General features: G+C 37.0%; 1 protein-coding gene and 1 pseudogene across 3 annotated transcripts in view; one reads left to right on the plus strand and one right to left on the minus strand.

The window, feature by feature from the left end:
- EPB41L5 (erythrocyte membrane protein band 4.1 like 5) overlaps positions 1–24725 on the minus strand; it is a 166574-nt gene that overhangs the window by 85438 nt on the left and 56411 nt on the right. For 2 of the 3 annotated variants that reach the window (XM_015109912.3, XM_015109911.3), the window contains exons 9-16: positions 24524–24611; positions 23254–23342; positions 20093–20162; positions 15903–16072; positions 14764–14870; positions 13187–13214; positions 4798–4840; positions 4272–4387 (exon numbers count right to left, since the gene is read on the minus strand). In XM_015109912.3, the coding sequence (XP_014965398.2) occupies positions 4272–4387; positions 4798–4840; positions 13187–13214; positions 14764–14870; positions 15903–16072; positions 20093–20162; positions 23254–23342; positions 24524–24611 (711 nt within the window). Of the gene's footprint in view, positions 1–33; positions 1046–4271; positions 4388–4797; positions 4841–13186; positions 13215–14763; positions 14871–15902; positions 16073–20092; positions 20163–23253; positions 23343–24523; positions 24612–24725 lie in introns of those variants that run through there. The other variant, XM_015109917.3, reaches the window with a different exon arrangement.
- Positions 18157–19094, plus strand: LOC100428100 (small ribosomal subunit protein uS5 pseudogene; annotated as a pseudogene).

Raw genomic sequence — 24725 nt, forward strand, 5'->3', positions numbered from 1 at the left:
CAAAAATAGTAATACAATCTAAAAATCATATGGTTTTGGCTTCAGAATTTTATTTTAAAGGTTGTACAGTATCAGATTATGAGACTGTTGCAAACCTGGGTAATCTGTCAGGTGTATGAGATGAAAGAGAAAAGCCAGTAAAATGAAAAGACAAAGTAAATACGTTTTCCATTTTATATAACCATTCAGTAGTAATGTAACCATTCAGTTAACCACTGAATGGTTAACCAGTTAACTATTCAAAAGTAACCACTCAGATTTCTCTATACATGAGCCACATTATTAATGTGATCTCTAAACTTTTTGGTAAGTTAAAATATTTGTGTTTATTAAAAAGTAAAAGTGTTTGTAATTTAAAATTACATTAATTCAAATCTTAGGCACTTAAATTAAGGCATGTGTCACTTTAGACATATTAAAATAGTGTATAAGAACAAGTTTTTAATAAATATCTCAAAAGGCTGATATATCATGCCTGGACATGCTTCCAGTGTGTTTTTAGTGTGTACGATTCTTTTAACCTCGATCTCTCTGGATGGCATGTGGTGGGGGAATAATGGGCACCTTGTTCACAAACACAAACTTTCTCCTTAGATACAGTCTGGGGGATGTGTTCACATACTAAAATCATGAAAACCTTTCCAAAATCACAATGGTATACATATTCTTTTCAATACAAAAAATTAATCATTATCATTGACGGCATATGGCTTCTTAAGATTCCTTGCCCCTTTCATGGAAGAATTCAATTACAAACAGCACTAAACAACTAGTGACTCCACTATAAATTCTCCCATAAACACCAGATAATGTATACCATCAACTTGCATGACAAAGAGTCCCAATGCCTAACAGGCTCAACACTCATATCTCAGTCATGGCTGCCTGGCCAGGAAAATGAACATCATGACGGATTCCTGCATTCTTCACATTGTGCTCATGAACAAAGTCAGTGTAGTTTCTATGTGCGGTCTGGGGTGGGGGCAAGGCCCTTGTGTTCCACTGGTTTCCACCACGTTGACAGCAGTCACTGGCAGCAGAGAGCCTGGATGGTTGGGGAGTGGGAGGGGAGCACAGTTAGTCAATAGGAATAGGAGAAAATGGATGTGTAAGAGATAATAAAGGTGAAAGGTAATGTCACTAGCATGCACTGCTGCTATGAGTAGTTAACAACATCTACTCCATGCAATGGTAACATTCAAGAATAACAAAGTGGGGGAAATCCACAAAGTTACATGTAATGAAAAATACCAATATGGAAATACATGTAAGTAATCTGACTCAGTTAAGTGAATTAAAGAATAAATTTCTCAGAAAGCCAGACACTCTGTATCTGTCCCTGATGTTGTTACTAACACTAAAAGCAGAAATGTTATTAGGGGTTTTAATCAGAAGAAAAAAATATTCATAATCTACTTACTTCAAATATTTGAAAAAAGAATTCTACATAAGGACAAAAGTATGTATGGAAAAGGAAAACTGTGAAAATTCTTCCTTAAATTATGAGATTACACAGAACTGAAACCCAGGGAACAAAATTCAGACAGAGCACTAAAAATAAAAAATCTACCTTCAGAGGCCATGTAATTTTACATCAATGTTCCCAATTAACAATAGAGAATCATCGCTCCTTATATAATTAAAGTTCACAAGATCTCAAAATGAAATTCAACAGGTACAGATAATGTGATGAGATGATACACCCTTCTCCAAGAAGTAGTTTAGTAAGCATATTAGGCACCTTTTATCACAGTGCTATAGAAAAGGCCTATAGAATTCTAAGACTGAAACATGCATACATGCAGTTCTTGGTTAGAAGTGATCAGAGTCCTCCAGTAGAAAGAAAGCAAATCAAAGTCTGGTGACATGGCAGAAAGGGTAGCACATATTTAAAATAACTACAAAGGAAAATACCACCCCAAATATAAAATATGTGCAAAAATACATTTTTAATAAGTGTTATCTTTCTAACTCAACCAAAACATTAATCTTCACCTTTATCCCTTAGGGAAACTGTAAAGAAATTAAAATAATTTTTCAAAACAAACTTGGAAGGCTTTTTTATAACAAAATCATCTTTCTTTTAACTGAAATACAATTTGTTCACCAGACCTAGCTCACAAAAATCACAACCCTCAAGTTATGGTCTCTAAAAATTTAGAAAACTAAATTAGGTTTATGTTCTCCCCTATCAATGCAAGATTTTCTAAACACTGTTTTGTTTCTGTTGTTGCTTACAAATGATTTGTGGGTTTACAATACATGAATTGTTTCTCAAAATGTGAAATTTTAAATACCTGATTATTCTAAGCTACTGATATGCCAAATCATTCACTCTAATAATGGCGTCATTTAAAAGATACCAGCAAAAAAAATGCTGAAGACTCGAACAGGGAGTAGGTTTAGATTAAACTGGTTGAAAGTTATCTGCCAGAAATAGAATGGTCCATTATTCTGCCCAATTGTTCAAACATAGGAAGCACTTCCAAATTTTAACCACTTATCACTTTCTAAAGGAGGACTGCTTTATATTTTTTTGAAAGCATTAATGAGAATCAAAGCATGCAGAAAAAGAATGAAATGCAGAGCACATTTGAAATTAAGGCGGAAGAGTCCATTATCTCCAAAACATGCCAGCTCTATATTCAGTTCCATGCCCTTGTTGACATGAGGCTTATTTTGTTATAAAGAGCACCACTTTACTCTATTTCAGCAAAGGAGGTCTCAGCACAACCACATAAAGAAAGGAAAACACATAGCTCCAAATTTTTCATTTTCCTTAAAATTTAATACATTCAATGCTCTTTCTAAAGGATGCGTCAAATAAACCAAGTAGTACCTAACAAATAAAATCAGATTTAAATATGTACCTACTAATATGGAAAAACTCAGATTCAGTGTTGTAATATAGTATGCCAACTAATTAGACCCTCATTCCATATGAATGTAAAAGGCAAACATATAAAAGACACTTCTTTTACAGCTGAAGTCTCAGTACTATTTTTCCTTGCAAACAGAACTTGGTGGTAACATCAATGAGATAAAACATAACTGCTTACAGGAGCTGTGTTTTCCGTAAGAAATTGAAGACACTTTCTAAAAATGACTTTAAAAAATAAATTTGACATAAGCCTCGCTCTTTACGCTTTTAGGTGTGTACCCAGATGCACACAAATATACACAAAGTATCACCACCACACACCCATATGGAAAGAAAATAAAAAGGAGAAAATGGGGCCGGGGGAGAAGAGAACTCAATCTTATAAACTAATCGCAAGTTATTTGGAACTGAAGTAAAAATATGTCCAAATATCAAGAGCAAGGCACCTTGCAGTTAGTTAAGCCAAAATAACAGTGAAAAATAATTACATAGCAAAGACTGAAAATAATCACCAACCACTGTTGACCCACCACCATGAAGGAAGAACTGGCTGCACAGAAAGCTGACCAAAACCTTGAGATCACCACAGAAATGCATTAGATTTCAGGTACTACACAAACTAAGAGCAAAAGAAAAAGAGAACAATCCTATGAATTATCAAAATTCATTTCACAAACAGAAAAATAACTTGAACAGGTAATACACCCAACATGACCACTGAATCAAATAATCCCCAAGAAGCCCCCACCAAGCCACATATATTTATTTGGGAAAGGATAAACTCAAGTGATTAACTCCAATAAGACACAAAGTATCCATACTTGTATATTTACTATTAATAAAAAAAAAAAACCCTGGAAGTCTAAATAATTAAAGTATACTTTTCCTGTCATCAGATTCTCTCTCAGTCTCCTTAGGGTATCTCATGCTTTATCAGATTTTAATCATGTTTCACTTCTGACTTTACCCTCTGTCTTTAATGAGGAAAACACATTCGAAGCAGCATCATGTTGTCTGGAATAACATGTAGTGGATATACTTTCCTTATGGACCTGGGAAAATATTCTACTGTCTTTTTCAATAGAGAGTCATCCACCACTACCACATCAAGCTAATAAGAGCAGATTTATTTTAAATGTATTAATGTTTTGTTTCAAATAAATAATAAGGACAGCTGTCCGATGGTCTTCATTTAGACAACTGTACTCCCTTTATCACCAACATCCTTATTTTCCCCATCTCAATATGATTATTTAATAACATGCTTTCCAGCTCACAAATATGAATAATTTGCTTTCAATCATATTTAAAGTACTTTAAGATTACGGCTTGGAATTCTGAATACAATTAAGTAGGCAATATTTTATTTTAGTTTAAGGAATTAACAAACCATTTCCTGTCATGCTGGTCTGTTCCAGGATTCTGTGGCAGATTCTCTATCTCCACTGGCACAGAAGCAGAGGAAATGGAAGGACTCACAAGCAGAGCAGATCTCATCCCCCAAGCCTTCGGACAAAAATTATAAAAATTATCTATTTTGCCTAGGTAACAGATCTCTTCATCAACAAATACTAAAATGGAGTACTATTTACAAAGCCAACAAATAAAATGTAAACAAATGCTTGAATTTTATATACCACCTCAGAGATAGTTAACGAATGAAATATTAGTAACCAGTTAAATTATGTTCTTGGATTCACAGTGACAGAAAATGTTATACAGCAGCTGTTTCATTTACAAAATCTCAGAGAAAAAATAACAGGAAGTTATTACTGAACCACTTAAGGGAAAAGGAAAAGAAAATGCACACAATTTGTGCAAGGTTACATACACCACTATGAAAATCCAATCAATAGTACTACTGTTACCATAATTAACTGGCGATCTGGTGTTTTAGAAACTTAATGTTGTCTTACCTGTTGGGAGCCATTACTTTGGGTCAAAACATTATTGTGAACACTGTAATGGGGGAAAAAAATCTATTAAAAATTCTATATGAAATCTCAGGACTTCACTTTGTAAGATGACACATACACTAACAAAATATTTATTTTAAAGATATTAACATTTTGTTTCAAATAAAGAATAAAACTACTGCTGGTACCTAAAACTAAGAATGTCAGATACCCGAAAACACTTGTTCTTATAGGCAAATACTTGCTTTTCTATAGTTGCTCATTTGATGTTTCCATATACCTGTATTTTAATCATGCTTTAGAGGTATGCTTCACAACTAATGTTTATTCATTGGATGACAGCTGTCAAGGATGACCTAACAAAGACAGCAACACAAGACCCACATAAACTTAACTGTCACTTCTTTTGTCTATTCCTACCCTCAAGATCTTCCAGTGTCAGCAACAACTCAGCATTTTATAACTCAAAAGGCCTTAGTATACAAGGTTTAGAAAGTTTGAAAATTCTGTGTGTACACCTTCCTCTCCAAATGACTTATAAACACGTTTTAAAATTTTCAGTTTAGGCCAGGCACGGTGGCTCATGCCTGTAATCCTAGCACTTTGGGAGGCCAAGGTGGGCAGATTATGAGGTCAGGAGATCAGGACCATCCTGGCTAACATGGTAAAACCCCATCTCTACTAAAAATACAAAAAAATTAGCCTGGTGTGGTGCGGGCGCCTGTAGTCCCAGCTACTTGGGAGGCTGAGGCAGGAGAATGGCGTGAACCCAGGAGGCGGAGCTTGCAGTGAGCCGAGATTGCGCCACTGCACTCCAGCCTGGGCAACAGAGCCAGACTCCATCTCAAAAAAAAAAAAAAAAACCAAACAACAACAAAAAAAACAAACTCAGTGTCGTTTGTACCCATCCCATCCCCACCCTGCCATCCCCACAAAAAGCACTTGAAAAAACCCTCAACCTATAATACAGAAAAAAAAATAGAAACTACAGAACAGCAGAAAAAAAAATTCAATAAAATAAAAACTCAAAGATGAACTATAACTCACAACGAAATGAGAAAAAAGGTTTCCTAATGTCAGACATTCGAAAACAAGGATATATGGTATCCTTGAAGTAAGAAATTCAACTAACATAAAAAATAATTCAAAGATTAAAAAAATTCCTTGAAAGTGAGAAAAAAATTTACAGATTTAATGACAGCACTGTGTTTCAGGAAAAAGAGACAGAAAATTAAATACAATCAATCCCTTATTGTTCAGCCACTAATCTTCAAGGATAAGGAAGGAATACTTCGGGTACCCCGAGCAGATTTAAAAGCAAATCCCTACCAATTACCAGGTTGGCAAAGACCTCCCGTAGCAATAATCAAGAATATTATTTTATAACCAGCCCACATGTCATTCTACTAAGGAAACAGGCAAAGCTCTCAAATACAACCTCTGAATAGAGTATCCAGAAGCCTTTCTAACAAGGTGAAAGCAAAAACCGCTACCTGATAATGAAAGCCAACCAGTTAAGAACCGAAGAATGAAGAGAGGCCCTGCTAAAAAGCTGGGGAATGAAGAGTGAACACATTTTATATTCCATTTTTTTAAGAACTACAGATCAATTACAAGTTGAGTCACCATAACTTGCATTATCACTGTCTGGGTTCAAAGCCAAGCTGTGTCATTAGGTCTACTCTGTACACCTTGGGTTACTCAGTTGCATGGGACTGTTAGAACGACTAAATGAGTTAATATTAGCAAAATACAAATAATAGCAATTACAAAAACAAAAAAATACCTTTAAAAGAAATACTATTGGTGAGGCATGGTGGCTTATGCCTGTAATCCCAGCACTCTCAGGGGCCGAGGCAGGAGGATGCCTGAGCCCAGGGATTTGAGACCAGCCTGGGCAATAGAGTCAGACCTCTAGCTCTACAAAAAATTTAAAAATAGCTACGTGTTGGGGTGTGTGCCTGAAGCAGTCTCATATACTTTGGAGGCTGAGGCAGGAGGACTGCTTGATCCCAGGAGGTTGAGGCTACAGTGAGCCATGATCATGCCACTGCACTGCAGCCTGGGTGGACCCTGTCTCAAAAACAAAACAAAACAAACAAATGAACAAACAAAAAACCACCACCACCCCTCCCTCAAAAATAAATAAATAAATAAATAAAACAATATAGTGTAGATTCACTGCCATGGCAATGTTAAAGATTATACCCATCAGGTACAATTTCTTTTTACTAACCATGTTGCTCTTCCTAGAATACTCATGATCCTAAGCCTTAATGAAATCTCGCCCAGCCTGCTTAGTACAGAAGTTAGACTTACTAGTCCATGGTCCCTTGGTTATTCTCGGAAGCTTTGCCTTTAACTAGAAATAACTTTACTAGGTGATCAATAAGAATAACATGAGAACAAAATACTTATAAAGTGATGTTAATTGAACCATAGCTTCCTGTTTTAAATTGTCTGAAATATAGAAAGCATTATTTTCTGATAATTATATACATTCTTTCACTTCCATGAGTATTAAGGAATTACTGAATTATTTCTCATTACTAATCTAGTTCAAACTTCCCTTTTTAAAGGACTAGATAAAATAACTGACCCTTTTGCTTTTACATAGTATATCTTCTACTCATTTGATTTCCTCTACCATTTTTTCTTTTCCTCTTTCCTGTCTTCAAGACTGCATATTAAGCCTGTATAAGACGTACCAGTAATTGAAATGTCAACTATCCTTTAAACATCACCTCTTAAAATACTGTACAGTATTCATGACTCACAAGAGTAGTTAGGAGCCAAAATAGTACAAGAAAAATGACTGACATTAGCCAATTAAAAAATCTGTTATTCAAATAGGAATTTTACAAAACTGCAGAATACAAGGTTGAGAAGCTTTTCAGGTCTAGTTGTGCCTTTTCAAACAGTACTGCTTTCCACAGTTCAATGGAGCAAAACTGTTCATACAAACAGAACTGGAAGGGCAAGAGTGAAAGGGCATACAACATGCCAGTCTGAGCTCAGGTTTTCTCGAGCACTGCGATGGGTGGTGCTCAATACCCTTCAGGAGAGTTGGGTCCTCCTCTACATCTCATTTCTAAAAGCCTAGTCTAAAAAAAAATCATTCCTTAAATATGCCATTTCTGCTATGTTTTCCAGAGCCAAAAGCATCACTAATGAAGAGACACTAACATTTAGCCATTACAGTTAAATTAATCATAATTCCAAAACAGGCACTATGTATATATTCATTTTTTTTTTTTTTACCGGAAATGTGTTTCAGAACATCTTCGAGAAAATCCTCCTATTTTTGCAAATAAAAGCCTTAATTTTTCAACTATGTATCATTGCTGAATACTTTGTTCACATTTCTGCTAACTTTAGCAGGTACTCACTTTTTACTTTAAGCTCTAATATTCCATATCCCAGCCTCCTTTTCAGGAAAGCATGCCATAATCCATTAAATAAACAAAATAGTTTCAAAGATAAAGAAAAATCTCAAATATTACTCCATTTTTCTTTTTCTTTTTTTTTTATTTGAGATGGAGTCTCGCTCTGTCACCCAGGCCAGAGAGCAGTGGCGCAATCTCGGCTCAGTGCAACCTCTGACTCCAGGGTTAAAGCAATTCTCCTATCTCAGCCTCCAGAGTAGCTGGGATTACAGGCACGCGCTACCATGCCCAGCTAATTTTTGTATTTTTAGTAGAGATGGGGTTTTGCCATGCTGGCCTGGCTGGTCTCGAACTCCTGACCACAGGTGATCTGCCTGCCTTGGCCTCCCAAAGTCTTAGGATTACAGGCATGAGCCACCCCTCCCAGCCATTACTCTACTTTTCTGAAAAGCATAGCTTATAAACAAATCCAAGAAAAATAAAAGTATACAGCACAGAAAAGGCACAAAATGTTGTTTTTTAACCAATAAAAATTTCACGGAGAGAATCTCACAGAAATTTCACTTCCTCCTTGTTCTATTTATTTATTTATTTATTTTCAACAGCCTATTGACAGCTAAAGAAACTTGAGGGGAGTCCTTGTTCAAAAACCAGAGTGCTACTATAGTCAATCACTAATCACGGACTGGCTTTAACAGCTTTCAAAATGAAAAAAAAATGGACATTTCAAGGTGAGGGTGATGATACTCAACATCCAAAAATAACCAACTTCCTTCAAAAAAGGTCTAGTGAGACACCTGCCATATAAGAGTATAGACAAATTCAAAAATAAACTAGATTTGTGGGTATGGTCTGAATCTTATCTTTAACCGGCATTCTAGGAGACTTTAATATATACCAATTGTTAAGCATTATATGAGACTATAGACTCGTTGTAATAAATAATATTAAAATTAATGGAGCCAGCCGGGTGTGGTGGCTCACACCTATAATCCTAGCCCTTTGGGAGGCCAAGGCAGGCAGATCACTTGAGGTAGGGAGTTTGAAACCAGCCTGGCCAACATGGTGAAACCCTGTCTCTACTAAAAATCCAAAAAATTAGGTGGGCATGGTGGTGTGTGCCTGTAATCCCAGTTACTTGGGAGGCAGAGGCAGGAGAATCACTTGAACCCGGAAGGCAGAGGTTGCAATGAGCCAAGATCACGTCACTGCAATCCAACCTGGGCGACAGAGCAAGACTCCGTCTCAAAAAATATTAATTAATTAATTAAAATAATGGAGCCATCAGAAGCAAGACCTTCAGAATGGTAATTTGAAAACAAAAGCAGATACTCTCCCCAGTGAAACAAACATTTAAGTGGTTCAAAAAACAAACAAACAAAAAATTTTTCTTTCTTTTTTTTGGGGGGGGGGGGCAGGGTCTCACTTTGTTACCCAGACTGGAGTGCAGTGGCACAACCTCAACTCACTGCAGTCTCCGCCACCCTGGCTCAAGCAATCCCCCTGCCTCATCCTTTAAGTAGCTGAGGACTACATGTGCACGCCACCACATGTGGCTAATTTTTTTTTGTATTTTTTGTAGAGAAAGGGTTTGGCCACTTTGCCCAGGCTGGTCTCAAACTCCTGGGCTCAAGTGATCCGCCCACCTCCGCCTCCCAAAGTGCTAGCATTACAGGCATAAGCCACTGCGCTCAGCCAAGAAAAAAATTTTTTTGTTTTTGTGACGGGGTCTCACTCCGTTGCCCAGGTTGGAGTACAGTGGTGTGTGATCATGGCTCGTTGAAGCCTCAACTTCCTGGATTCAGGTGATTCTCCCACCTCCCAAGTACCTAGGACCCCAGGCAGGTGCCATCACACCCAGCTAAATTTTGTGGTTTTTGTAGAAATGGGGTTTCACCACGTTGCCCAGGCTGGTCTGGTACTCCTGGGCTTAAGCAATCCTCTTGTTCTGGCCACCCAAAGTGCTGGGATTAGAGGCATAAACCACCATGCCTGGCCCCCTAGTTTTGTTTTTGTTTTTTGTTTTTTTGTTTTTGTTTTTGAGACAGAGTCTCACTCTGTTGGCTAGGCTGGGGCACAATAGCACGATCTCGGCTCACTGCAACCTCCGCCTCCCAGGTTCAAGCGATTCTCCTGCCTCGGCGTGTCAAGTAGCTGGGACTATAGGCGCCTGCCACTATGCCCAGCTACTTTTTGTATTTTTAATAGAGACAGGTTTTCACCATGTTGGCCAGGATGGTCTTGATCTCTTGACCTCGTGATCTGCCCACCTTGGCCTCCCAAAGTGCTGGGATTACAGGCGTGAGCCACTGCACCCAGCTTCCTTGCCCTGCCATTTTTTTTTTAAATCATTAAAAGGCACATACCAAGTGGAGAATCATTTATTCAAGAAAATCTACTAAATCTCATTAAGGCCTAAGTCTGTGACATTTGATCCACAATTTGCTTTTCTGTCCCTTGTCCAGTCTCGGTGTGGTGGTAGCTCTACTTCTGGTGGGTGCAGCAAAGAAGATGGGGCTAATACTCCTCTAGTTCTCTATAGTTTAAATCATCCATTTTAAATATGTTCAAGAACTAAGGAAACCACATCTAAAGAAATAAAGTATGACAACTGTGTCTCACAAATTGAGAGTATCATTACATAGACATTATAAAAAAGAACCAGAGAGAAATTCTGGAATTGAAAAATACAGCAGCAGAAATAAATTAACAAAGGGGGTGCTCCATAGCAGATTTGAGTAGGTAAAAGAATCAGTAAGCTTGAAGACAGGTCGAGTGAGATTACATAGTCTGAAAAAAAAAGTATCAAGAGAAGTGAAAAGACTTGGAAACCTGTAGGAAGCCATCAAGTGTAACAACTTACATGTTAATGAAAATTCCAGAAGGAGAAGAGAAAGAGAGCATAAAGAATATCTAGAGAAATAATGGGTGAAAACTTCCAGACTTGATGAAAAGGTTATATCATGGAAAAGCAACTATATGAAAACTGGACTGGCAATATTTACATCAAATAAAATCAACTTTAAAACAAAAGTTACTAGACATAAAAAGGAACATTTTATCACAATAAAAAGAATAGTCCATCAGTATACTATAACAATTATCAACACATACATACCTACCCCAAATTCACAACATACATGAAACAAAAACAGAAACGAACTGAAGGGAGAAATAGACAATAGTTGTAGACTACAATACTCCTCTCTCAAAAACGGATTAAAACTAGGCAAAAGATGAACAATGAAACAGAAGATCTGAACACAATAAACTAACACACATCTATAAAACACTCCACTCAGAAACAGCAAAATATATACTCTTCTTAAGTACACATAAACTATTTTCCTGGATGACTCATATGGAGGGGTCATAAAACAAGTCTCATTAAGTTGAAAGGGACTGAAATCATACAAAGTATGTCCTCTACCCATTATGGAATAAATTTAGAAAAAAATAAAATTTTGACGTTCACAAATACATAGAAATTTAGCAACATACTCCTAAGTAATCAAACAAGTCAAAGAAGAAATCACAAGTTAGAAAATAATTTGAGACAACCAAAAAACAAGAACACAACATAGCAAAACTTATTGAATTAAAGCAGTGCTTGAAAGGAAATTTAATATCTTTAAATGTTAAAAAATAAATATCTCAGATAACCTAATCTTCCATCTTAAGATACTAGAAAAACAGCAAAGTAAACCTAAAGCAAGCAGAAGGAAAAAATAATACAGAGCAAAAATTAATGAAACAGAAAAAAAGAAAAATCAATGAAACCAAAAGCTGGTTTTATTTGATAAGGTCAACAAAATTGACAAACCTTTTGCTATACTAGTCAAGAAAAAAAAAAACTCAAAATCCTAAAAATCAGAAAGGAATGAGGAGATATTACTATGGACCTTTTAGAAATACAAAGGAAAAGGGAATACAAACTGTATGCCAACAAACTAGATACCATAGATAAAACAGATAAACTCTAGAAAGACAACAACTCCCAAACTGAATCAAGAAAAAGAGAATTAGGGAGGGCCCTGTGCTGTGGCTCATGCCTGTAATCCCAGCAAGATGTGAGGCGGAGGCAGGAAGATTGCTTGAGCCCAGGAGTTTGAGACCAGCCTGGGCAACACAGGGAGGCCCCATCTCCACAAAAAATTTAAAAATTAGCCAGGCATGATAGCAAGTGCCTAGAAGGATTACTTGAGCCTAGGAGGGTGAGGCTGCAGTGAGCCAAGCCATGCTCAAGCTGCTGGACTGTAGCCTGGGTGAAAGAGCTAGGCCCTGCACCACCACCCCCCCGCAAAAAAAAGAGAAGAAAAGAAAATCTGAATAGATATCTCACAAGAATTTCTAAGCTTCACATAAAGAGAAAGATGGCTTTAATGGTGAATTCTACCATACATTTAAATAATTAATATCAATTATTTACAAATTCTTCCCAAGAAACAGATGAGGAGGGAACATATACAAACTTATTTTGTAAAGCCAGTATTACCCACCCCACATAAAAAACCAGACAATGACATTATAAGAAAACTATAGGCCAATATCTCTGATGAATAGACACACAAATCCAAAAACATACTAGGCTAATGAAATCCAGCAACATACAACATAAAGAAGGACTATACACCACAACCAACTGGGATTTATCCCAGGAATAAAATTGCTTATTTGCAAATCAATTTTGTTCTTTGTGCTCCTATGTACAAGGATCATAATTTATCTTTAGATCCTCAGCCACTTGCCAATAACAAATGTATGTCATTCTCTTCATGAATGGCTCATCTGCCCCAACCCCATTCTTTACTTCCTTAAACTGCTCTAATTTTACATCATGTCAATTTTATCTGGCATTACATGTTTATTTATTCCCTGATATATCCCTGGTGCGTTAGGGACAACCTGACATTTTGATAGGTCTTAAATATTTGCTTAATGATAGCAACTACATAAATTCCAAACATTCTGTATCAATTCCTAAGTTGCAAACCATTACTTACCTAAGTTCTTCAGGTTTTGTAGCACATGCTAACAGAAGAAAAAAGATAACACCTCATTAGTTTTATCTTACATGATAAACTGCTGCACTACTCAAAGCAAAACTTTAATTGCTTTATAAGCCATGTTTCACAATCATACATTTCTTTCTTTGAGAAAGGGTCTTTTGTGTTTTTGTAGAGATACGGGTGGGTCTCACTACTGTTGCTCAGGCTGGTCTCGAACTCCTGAGAGTTGAGCTTGTGGGCTTAAGCAATTCTCTCACGCTGGCCTCCCAAAGTGCTGGGATTAATGGTGTGAGCCACCACATTTGGCACCAACCATAAATCTAAAAACCTTCAATTCACCAAAGTGTCTTGGGGTTCACACCATAAAGTCAACAATGGCAATTATTTTCATTTTTTAAATAAAGCAACAGAATGCATATATATCTCCACCTTTTAAACAGAACCAATCTGTAAGCCTCCAGAGTGAGCTGACAGATTACGAATTCTCATCAGCGGAAACCAAGAGGAAACTTAGGGTTTTAAAATCTTCACAATTCATTTATAGATGTATATTTAATTTATAGCCACACCAAAACTTATGAGTATAAATCATTTTTATAAAAAAGTCAATACTGCCAAACATCAGATCATTACAGTTGTTTTTGGACAACTCGTGATGACTCTGACAGTGGAAATACTTAAAATTAAATTTGCATTTTAATGCAAATTCAGTTTAAAACCAAACACAAGGTTTAATTTATTTGTCAAGGTAAACAATGCTTTTTCTTATATAATCGATCTTAACCAGCAAGTAACAATTATGAATTAGGAAATGTCTATGTGTAACAATGATGAATATATTTTAAAATAGTATTTAATAGAATCCTTAATATTATAATACAGTATGAAATACATTTTACTTAAAAAAATTCATCACAAGACAATGTTTTGGCCAGGCATGCCTGCAATCCTTTTAGGATTGGGGAGGCCAAGGTGGGCAGATCACTTGAGGTCAGTAGTTCAAGACCAGCCTGGCCAACATGGCAAACTCTGTCTCTACTAAAAATATAAAAATGAGCCAAGAGTGGTGGCACATGCCTGTAACCCCAGCTACTCAGGAGGCTGAGGCATGAGAATCACTTGAATCTGGGAGGTGGAGGTTGCAGTGACCTGAGATCACACCACTGCACTCCAACCTAAGCGACAGAGTGAGACTATCTCAAAATAAATAAATAAATAAAAATAATATTTTAAAAAATTCCTAAGGGGATTAAGGGATGTTTTAGAATGAGATCTATAAGTCAAAAAGGGAGAGAATATGTTGCTCTACAGAAACACAGTTTTGTATACAAAAACTGAACATAACCTCAGACTATCATTTGAATTGGGATTAACATAAAGTTTAATCTCTGCTAACAATACAGGCAATTTTTCTCTATGTATCCCATGAAATTGATTCTGCCAGGAAAGTACTTTAGTTGACTGGAACAGACCTGAGGAGGAGATTGAGTAACTTCCTCTTATGGAAACAACACCAGCACATAATTAATTGTCAAGGAAAAATAATCCGTTGAAAGAGGGTTGCACTTCACCTTTCATTTGTAGAGTTCGTCTAGAATATCGTTTGCTGGGCCTTCTTTCAAAGGATGTTGATCTTCTTGCTTTATTGGTTTTTGTGGTCTGATACTCTGTTTTCCCACTAAATGAGGCAAAACAGAAGGGACATTTTAGGTCTACAGTAATAAAGCAAACACAAATAAGACAGTCTACCTTCAGGTTCTCCTTAAAAGAATCATCCTAAACTTCATCCCACAGGAACAACTACTAATAGTCTTGATCTCTCTCTTTACCACATCATTCTTTCACTCTTTAGGCTTTTGTGAACTATGCAACAGATTATGTTGGTTTTATTTTTCTTGTATGTATGCATATCACCTAAGTACACATTAAATAAGTTTGGAATATCTGTCCTTTTATGGAAACTCCCTCTCATTCCCATCTACATTCCTCAGTGCAAAGTGTGTAATTAAAAGAATATTTTCAGTTACTTTTTCTAATTGTGATACACACTTTTCAGTATAATTTTCCAGAAATGTTTTTTAAAACTATTGTCTTATTCTCCTTGATTTCCATTTAAATTCTGTTCAGAAAATGTCTCCTTATTTTAACATAAGTAGAACAGAATACTACTTCTATTAACTCCACGCAATCAACTTGCCACATTATTGGAACAATCCATTCCTTCTGTAACTGATTTCCATGGCATGCAGAACACTCACAACCAATAATCCACTCTCCAGTAAACCAAAACATTTCTAACTCATGACAACAAACAAGGAATCATAAGAATAATGAACTTCAGGCTTATAAAGGACCATAAATGTTATCCAGACTAATATCTCATTCAGTGCAAGAAACCCTTTTCTATATGGTATCCAGTATTGGGTGGAGAGTGCATAAAACTCTTGTTAAATAGATAAATTGGGAGTGGGTTAATATATAAAATAAACATCCAGAGGGATATAAAAGCCATTATACAATTACTGTTTTCCCATCTATTCGAGAAATTATAACCAATAACAATACCACTTTTTCTATTTCATTTTGGTCAATGGAAGACGCTGGCAAACCACTTTATTCCTCTCTACCTAACCTGTAAAAATAAAAAGGTTGGCCTAAATTTTTTGGACTGTATGCAATGAAAGATAGATAAAACAGCTATTAAAATAACCTGTATCTAAATCGTGATCCTAGTCGAATAAATCCTGATCGATGAGAACTCTTTTGGACAGGGCCTCGGAGGCGGAAGAAGGCATGATGCTCCACAGCACATTTCCACAAATGTTTGCATGCTTTCGGATGATCCAGTCTAAAGACAAATGTATGCTCCTGCTCTTTGCCCTGAAAAAGAAAAGATATATAAAAGGATGATGACTAGTTCAAACAGTCCTATCTCCTATTTCTGAGATACAAACACATCCATGAATAAAGGATCTAGTGTGCTCCCTGAAATTCAGACACTCTTTATAGTATCGACATAAGGGCAGAGTTGAAATCAAGTTGTTCATTTTCTCAGCCAATACAAAATTATTCCTAAGAGTTATTCCCCTCTACTTACATGATCTCATTTGTCAGAGAGACATAAAATGAGATTTCATCTGCCATTATTTGGGATAACTGTGTAATTATAATTTGAGGGATCATATTAGACCTGGCAGTATATATCGACAGCCCTAAAAATGCTCACATCTTTGTCCTAGTAACCACACTACCAGGAGTCTAATTATAACAGTTAACATTCACATAGAAATTTTTCTAAGGATTTCACATAAATTATCTCAGTAAGTAGATACTATCATTAGCCCCATTTCATAGATGAGGAAACTGGGGCTCAAAGAAATTAAGCCCAAAGTCACAAAGCTATTAAGAAAGAAAACCAGAAATGAACTTAACCATTAGCCTTGCTCCAGAATCTACACACACCTCTAACAACTAAGTCATACTGCCTCTCCAGGGAAAATTATTTCCTAAACATCAAAAGTTATATATGAAGATATATATTTCCTCAGTCTCATTTATAATAGTAAAACTTGGCACAAACCCTAAACGTCCAAAAAAAGAGAAATGGTCAAGTAAATAGCGGCATATGTAAAAAATTATACAGAGGGATAAGTGAATAAATGATGAATGAATGAATGTGCTATTGTTTATTCATATTACACAATAGCATATATATGTTAGATCTACATAGGTACACATTTAGATAAAACAGGCAAGCTGCAAATATATATAATTATGCAAGTTTTTAACAATTCTAATATGTGTTAATATCTGGAAAAAGTTACAAAATATATATGAGAATAATACCCTCCAAAAATAGTGACCAGGTACCAGAAGAAAGGGGGTAGGTAATCAGGGGGTTAGACTTTAGTTGGTATTATTTATTCATGTACATAACTGTATTTATCTGTTTCTAAAAGAGATCTAAAGCTCAATGTAAAAAATGTTGAATCTAGATCCTAAATAAGATGGTTATCTATTTTATAATTTTTGGTACTTTTCAGGTTATTTAAAGACACTATTAAGACAGTAAAGATGGATATGCTGATTACCCTGATTTGATAATTACACATTGTATACATGTATCAAAACATCACTCTGTATACAATAAATATGTCCAATTATTACATGTCATCTAAAAATAAAAGTAGTGGAAAAAGGGTAAGCCAAGGAGCAGACGATACTTGCAACACTAATACCTGACAAAGAACTAATATCCAGAACATATAAATAATTTTTTCAATGAATAAAAGGCACATGACCTAATAGAAAAATGAGCAAAAGATTTGAGTAGGTATTTCATAAAAGTAAGTACTAAACCAGAGTCATCATTAGGGGAACACAAACTAAAACCACATTCTACTCCACAAGAATGGCTAAAATGAGAAAGACAGAATTCCAGAAAAAAAAATAACATTTTTTTAAAACATTTTTTAAAAAAATAACAACAACAACAAAAATAACCAATAACATTGCTGGTGGGAGTATACACTCGTATTAAATACTTTGGAAAGAGATTTGGCTAAATGCACACACACACACCTTAGTGTTCACAGCAGCACTCTTTTTGGTTTTTTAACTTTTATTTTCGGTTTGGGGTACAAGAGATGGTTTGTTACACAGGTAAACACATGTCATGGTGGTTTGCTGTACGTGTTATTTCATCACCCAGGTATTAAGCCCAGTTATCTCTCAGTTCTACTCTTCTCCCTCCTCCCACCCTCCCCACTCAAGTAGACCCCAGTGTCTGTTCTTGCCTTCTTTGTGTCCATAATTTCTTATCATTTAGCTCCAACTTGTAAGTAAGAACATGTAGTATTTGGTTTTCTGTTCTTGCATTACTTTGCTAAGGATAATATCCTCCAGCTCCATCCATGTTCCCGCAAAAAAGATCTCATTCTTTTTTATGGCTGCATGATATTCCATTGTGTGTTTAAAATAGGAAAAGTACGGCGGTGAAATTACCGAGGAGAGGAAAATGAAAGAACTGGATTTTAAAAAAATCTTTTCTTCTTCTCCGAGAAAACACCAAATGGTGGATGATGCCAGTGCAACGGGGGGACCCGGAGGCCCTGGTGGCCCTGGGATAGGGAACTGCTGTGGCTTCCGCGAAGGTTTCAGCAGTGGCATCTGGGGCCCGGGCCAAGGCCACGGAGCTCACGCAGGCAAGGCCGAGGATAAGGAGTGGATGCCAGTCACCAAGCTGGGCCGCTTGGTCAAGGACATGAAGATCAAGTCCCTGGAGGAGATCTACCTCTTCTCCCTGCCCATTAAAGAATCTGAGATCACTGACTTTTTCTTGGGGGCCTCCCTCAAAGACGAGGTTTTGAAGATGATGCCAGTGCACCAGGTTCAAGGCGTTTGTTGCTATCGGGGACTACAATGGCCACGTCGGTCTGGGTGTTAAGTGCTCCAAGGAGGTGGCCACCACCATCCGTGGGGCCATCATCCTGGCCAAACTCTCCATTGTCCCCGTGCGCAGAGGCTACTGGGGGAACAAGATCGGCAACCCCACACTGTCCCTTGCAAGGTGACAGGCCGCTGCGGCTCTGTGCTGGTGCACCTCATCCCTGCACCCAGGGGCACTGGCATCATCTCAGTGCCTGTGCCCAAGAAGCTGCCTATGATGGCTGGTATCGATGACTGCTACACCTCAGCCCGGGGCTGCACTGCCACCCTGGGCAACTTCGCCAAGGCCACCTTTGATGCCATCTCTAAGACCTACAGCTACCTGACCCCTGACCTCTGGAAGGAGACTGTATTTACCAAGTCTCCCTATCAGGAATTCACTGACCACCTTGTCAAGACCCACACCAGAGTCTCCGTGCAGTGGACCCAGGCTCCAGCTGTGGCTACAACATAGGGTTTTTATACAAGAAAAATAAAGTGAACTAAGCCTGAAAAAAAAATATTTTCATTATAAAAATGTTTAAACATACAGAAAAACTGAATACCCATATACATAGTGTCTAGATTCAACAACTGTTAATATTTTGCTGAAATTGCTTTTATTTATATCTGTATGCATATGTTAAAATTTATTAATTTGCATAAAGTAAAATTCTTCTTGCCTTTTCTAAAGTATCATATAAATGGAATCATTCAATACATAATTTTTTTAATCTGGCTTCTTGCATTAAGATGTGCATTAATACATGCATGTGACTTGCATCCATGCATGTATCAATTAAGAACCACACTGTAACTGATACAACGGTAATCTTTAATTCAAAAGGCTTTATTATTATTAGGTAGATCTTTTTGATCAGTTAATAAATAGATAAAGTTGGTATGCCACAGTGGCTTACTCCTGTAATCTCAACATGTTGAGAAGCCAAGATGGGAGGATTACTTAAGGCCAGAGTTTGAGAGCAACCTTGGCAACATACTGAGATCCCTGCCTCTACAAATAAATGGAAAAATTAGCCGGGCGTGGTGGCATGTGCCTGCAGTCCCAGCTACTCAGGAGGCTGAGGTGGGAGGATCACTTGAGCCTAGAGGGTCAAGGTTGCAGTGAGCTATGATAGTGCCACTGCATTCCAGCCTGGGTGACTGAGAGAGACCCTGTCTTTAAAAAAATTAAAAAAAAAAAAAAAGTCACTTAAATGTAATTTTTTATGTACCTCAGATATATTATCAATGAAGAAACAAGAAGAGACTTTTATATTATTTTTCATCCTAAGGGCAGAAAACCATATTTTTAGGATGGTATGACCCAAGTAAGGAAATTATTTAAAGCATTAATTATACTGTTTCCATTCTGTGGCTCTATAAAACAATGAGGTACATTCCCTCTTTTAGGGAAATAAGTTACCACATAATACAGTCACTGTAAAACAAGTAATATAATTTCATTCCTACCTGATCATCATCTTCTACAACCACCAAGGTTAATTTATTCTTCTTAAAATCCAATCTGGTTATCTTCGGCCTATAATATAATAAAATAATAAAAGCCAAATTACAAATAAATGTTCTCTAAATATGAAAAAAATTGTTTTTACTTCATATACATTTAACCATCTAACTCCTGAATTAAAAATTGACAGAAGGGTAAACATAATTTGCAATACCCATCAAAAGAAAGGAAACAGAAAAACAGTACATATTTCAAAAATGACCTCTGACAAAATTGAGGCTGCACATATCAGACATTAAAAATATTAAGGAAAAAGAAACCAAGAAATCTATGTATTTGATAGGTCTCAATTATGGTGTAAAAGATTCTTTAAGTCTAGGTAAAATTGTTTCAGTGTTAAAGCAGAGCAGCAACACAGGAACTAGACATAGGAATGAACATAAAGCTTCCAAAAAAGCCACAAAGAAAAACACTGATGATGGTTTCCAATTCTTTTCTTTTTGTTTGCTTGAGATAGGTTCTCACTCCATCGCACAGGGTGGACTCCGTCGCACAGGGTGGAGTGCAGTAGTGTGTTCATAGATCACTGCAGCCGTGAACTCCCAGGCTCCAGTAATCCTCCTGCCTCAGCCTTACTCCCACACCACACCAGGCTAATTTTTGTATTCTTTGTAGAGACAGCATCTCGCTATGTTGCCCAGGCTGGTCTCGAATTCCTGGGCTCAAGTGATCCTCCCACCCTGGTCTCCCAAAGTGTTGGAAGTCTTCTCACAGATGTGAGTCACTGCAACCAGCCTCAACTCTGTTTTCAACACGAATTTTGTTTTGAGGAAATACATCTTAATTTTTTTAACCTCGCTTTATGGCCCACTTTCCAACTGTATCTCCCTACTTGTAAATTCCAAACCACATTTGAACTCTGTATTTCCATAAATTGTGGATGTCGAAACAATGTGACACTCACTCCCATTGACCAATCTTTAAATATAACATATAAAATAGATGTAAAATATAACTTCTTTGCAAGAGCTTTACTAAAAAAATAATAATAAATAAATAATAGCAGGAGAAGGAAAGCAAACAGAATCTCGCTCTGTCACCCAGGCTGGAGTGCAGTGGTGTGATCTCGGCTCACTACAACCTCCACCTCCCAGGTTCAAGCAATTCTCCTGCCTCAGCCTTCAGAGTAGCTGGGATTACAGGCATGCGCCACCATGCCATGCCTGGTTAATCTTTGTATTTTCAGTAGAGACAGGGTTTCACCATGTTGGCCAGACTGGTCTCGAACTCCTGACCTCAAGTGAGCCCCCCGCCTTGGCGGGGATTACAGGAGTGAGCCATCTGGCCTGCCCTAAGTAGTCTTCTAAGTGCTTTACAAGTATTAATTAACTCTCAAGACAACCTTATGAAAAGGTACAAAAGGCGCTTTCTTTATCTCTCTGCCTAACCCATTCTTAAGGCCTGGAAGCAAGTTCCATTTGCCCACAGGACAAGCTGGAGGCATGAGGTGATTTAACACCCAAGAAATGAGAAGATTATTGCCCGCGGTTCCTCACCCGTCAAGGGACAACTGTAAAGGTGTTCAACTGAAGTTTCTCAGAGTCCCTAGCAAGAACACCCAGATGCAAAACTAAATGAAATACTACCTTCAATTTTTTGAGGGAAATAATTTTCAACCTAAAATTCAATTCTCAGCCTAATTATCAAGAAAGAATGAAAGACAAAATACCATTTTAAGGCATTTAAGGATTCAAACAAATTACTTTTCTTAGGCAGTTACTTCCTTTACTTAGGCAGTTGGAGGGGGTGGAGGGGACGAAGAAAAAGGAAACCATGGGAGGACTACACAGGATCCTAGCTGAGAACACGGGAAAGGGAAGTCTCAAGATAAAAAATGGAGAGCAACCTGAGCAGCAAACAGTTCCAAGGGGAACAGAAGAACCATTTAATGCAACCCTTGATAACTTAAAAAAAGCTTGAGGAGAAGACAAAGGTAGGTAATTTAAAGGGATATGTGGGGTATGTGAGATAGGGAAGCCAAAAGCTCTAGAACAAAAACAAAAAGCTAAACAGAAAGGAAATGTAATACCAGTTGTGAGTTCCAAGACTTCAGAGCTGATCAAGAAAAAGTACTGCATAACAGGCTTTATTGAGCAGTGCTTGGAAAGGGTTGCATGATAGGGGTGGTCCTTCAATAGCAGGTGACCTTCCAGAGACAGCAGCTGCAAGGCTACCAGCAGATGGGGAAGAGGGCAAGGAAACTCAGTCAAGAGGGGAATCTGAGAGGGGGCCTAAGTGCCTAGGGGATGGCATTCAGCAGTTAAGTGTGAGGGATCAAAGTCAGAGAACTCAGAAAGGCAGCCATGGTTTTGGGGTCCTTTAACCTACAGAGCTTGCCTTATCTATGGCCAGCAAATGTTAGGGTGCAGTTTCATGGGATATATAAAGCAGAAATGGCTAAAAATAGACTTAGTGGGCTATGTTAAAAGTAACTGGATGTGTCAGAATTTGAGTTTGATACCAAAGGTCTTTGCGCCAATAGTCCCTGTCTAGTGTACACAAGTATACACCTAAGCTCTGTACTAGTTCTGATAGACACATCTTATTGTAAGCACAACTGATTCTCAGCTTTTAGAATACCAGACAAAACCTGGTGGACTCAATTATGGCCAAGAAATCCAAGTAAAATCTATCCTTGATGTAAAAGTAAAACGTAAATGTAATTTACAAGTATGAACAATAAAAGCTGGAACAGTATAAGGAGCATAGCTTAGAGAAGGGATAAAAATATTAACATCTTCCTCTTACACAATAGGGAGTAAAGGGATTGTGGAATAATAAATATTAAAAGCATAACTACATGAAGGAAGAAAGTGCCCATGTAAACATCTGATATATATAAAAATATAAATATTTATATCAAGATAGATATTGTGGTATACTTTGAAACTAATGGGAAATACAGCTAGAAGAATTTTAATAATTGCCTCTGGAGAGTGGGAAAAATGATGCATAGTAGTGTGATAGGAGACAGCTGCTTTCACTGACAAGTTTTTCAAAACTATTTGATTTCCAAACTCTAGTTTATGTATTAACTTTATATAAATGGTTTTACTCATTAAAAACCAAAACAATAGTATCTTCGACAATAACTCTTGCTTACCAAAAAAATAAGCCAATTTTGGTATCTCCTTCAAAAACAAGGACTCCTGTTGGTGTTAGTCCCAAACTATAGTCATTCCCATCTCTAGCCTAATTTAAGGGGAGAAAAATGTGTTAACTTTATTTGTACAAAACAGGTTTCACATTTTGACATAACTTTTAAATTTTATTTTTGTATTGAATTGTATTAATTATATACAGGCTAATATTGATATATGAGATGTTTTCAACAATTAAGAGTATCCATAATAACATTCTCAGAAAAATTTATGCATATATTTTTATTTCTAGTCATGGAAACACTACAGTTTTAGAGTGTACCTTCATTGAAAGTGGGTAGTTACACTCCCACTACAAACAAAGCTGTTTCCACATTCTTCCCATATTGTACTTACCACTTAAATCATGTATTTTGGGAAGGACTGCTGATATGGTTTGGCTCTGTGTCTACACCCAAATCTTGTGTCAAACTGTAATCCCCAGTATCAGAGGAGGGGTCTAGTAGGAGGTGACTGAATCATGGAGATGGACTTCCCCCTTGCTGTTCTCATGAGAGTGAATGAGTTCTCACGAGATCTGGTTGTCTGAAAGTGTGTAGCACCTCCCTCTTTGCTCTCTCTGTCTCTCCTGCCAGCCATGTAAAGATGTACCTGTCTGCCCTTCACGTTCCCCCATGATTGTAAGTTTCCTGAGGCCTCCTGGGAGGCCTGTACAGCCTGCAAAACCATGAGCCAATTAAACCTCTTTATAAATTTATGTCTTTATAGCAGTGTGAGAACGAACTAATACAACTGCCTTTCTGGAAAACTGTCACTAGTTAAACTAGAAATAAATCACTACAAAGCTGTTCTAAAGTTTATCAAAGTCCTTAAGCTATACATCTTCAACTTTGCATCCTGAATTATTTTAACAGAGCCTACTCAGTGTTAGTCATATAATAGGAAGTAAAAAGGGTAACACATGGCTCAAAAGCTTAAAACAATTTTTTATAACAATAAATAAATAAATAAATAAATAAATAAATAAATAACAGCTTAAAAGGACCAAGTACCTTGTTGGGATTTTGGTTGCTTCTCCTCTTTCTTATAATGAACGTTTCTGTGACATTCTAGTCGTTCGGTATTTAATCTCAAACTTTTTAACCATACATCCAAAGTACCCAGTGCTAGCTTATGCCAACTCCATGCCCTTCCTCATACTGAAAAATGCCACAGTCATTGCAAACCTCCAAAGAATAAATTTTTTAAAAAGCATCACAACACAATGCTTACCTTGACCACATGCATATCAACCCCATACATTTCTAGCCATTTGGCTTTATTCAGATAATTGGTTTCAGCCTGTGCTGGTGTTTGACCTCTGAAATTTAAAACAATGATTTTTAAAGTAACAATAAATATAAAATAAATTCTATACCAAGGATAGAAATAGAGGAAAATGAATATGAAATAACTGTTGTGGTGATTTTAAAGA

The sequence above is a fragment of the Macaca mulatta genome, chromosome 12 (genome assembly GCF_049350105.2).
Source record: "Macaca mulatta isolate MMU2019108-1 chromosome 12, T2T-MMU8v2.0, whole genome shotgun sequence".
Taxonomy (NCBI): Eukaryota; Metazoa; Chordata; class Mammalia; order Primates; family Cercopithecidae; genus Macaca; species Macaca mulatta.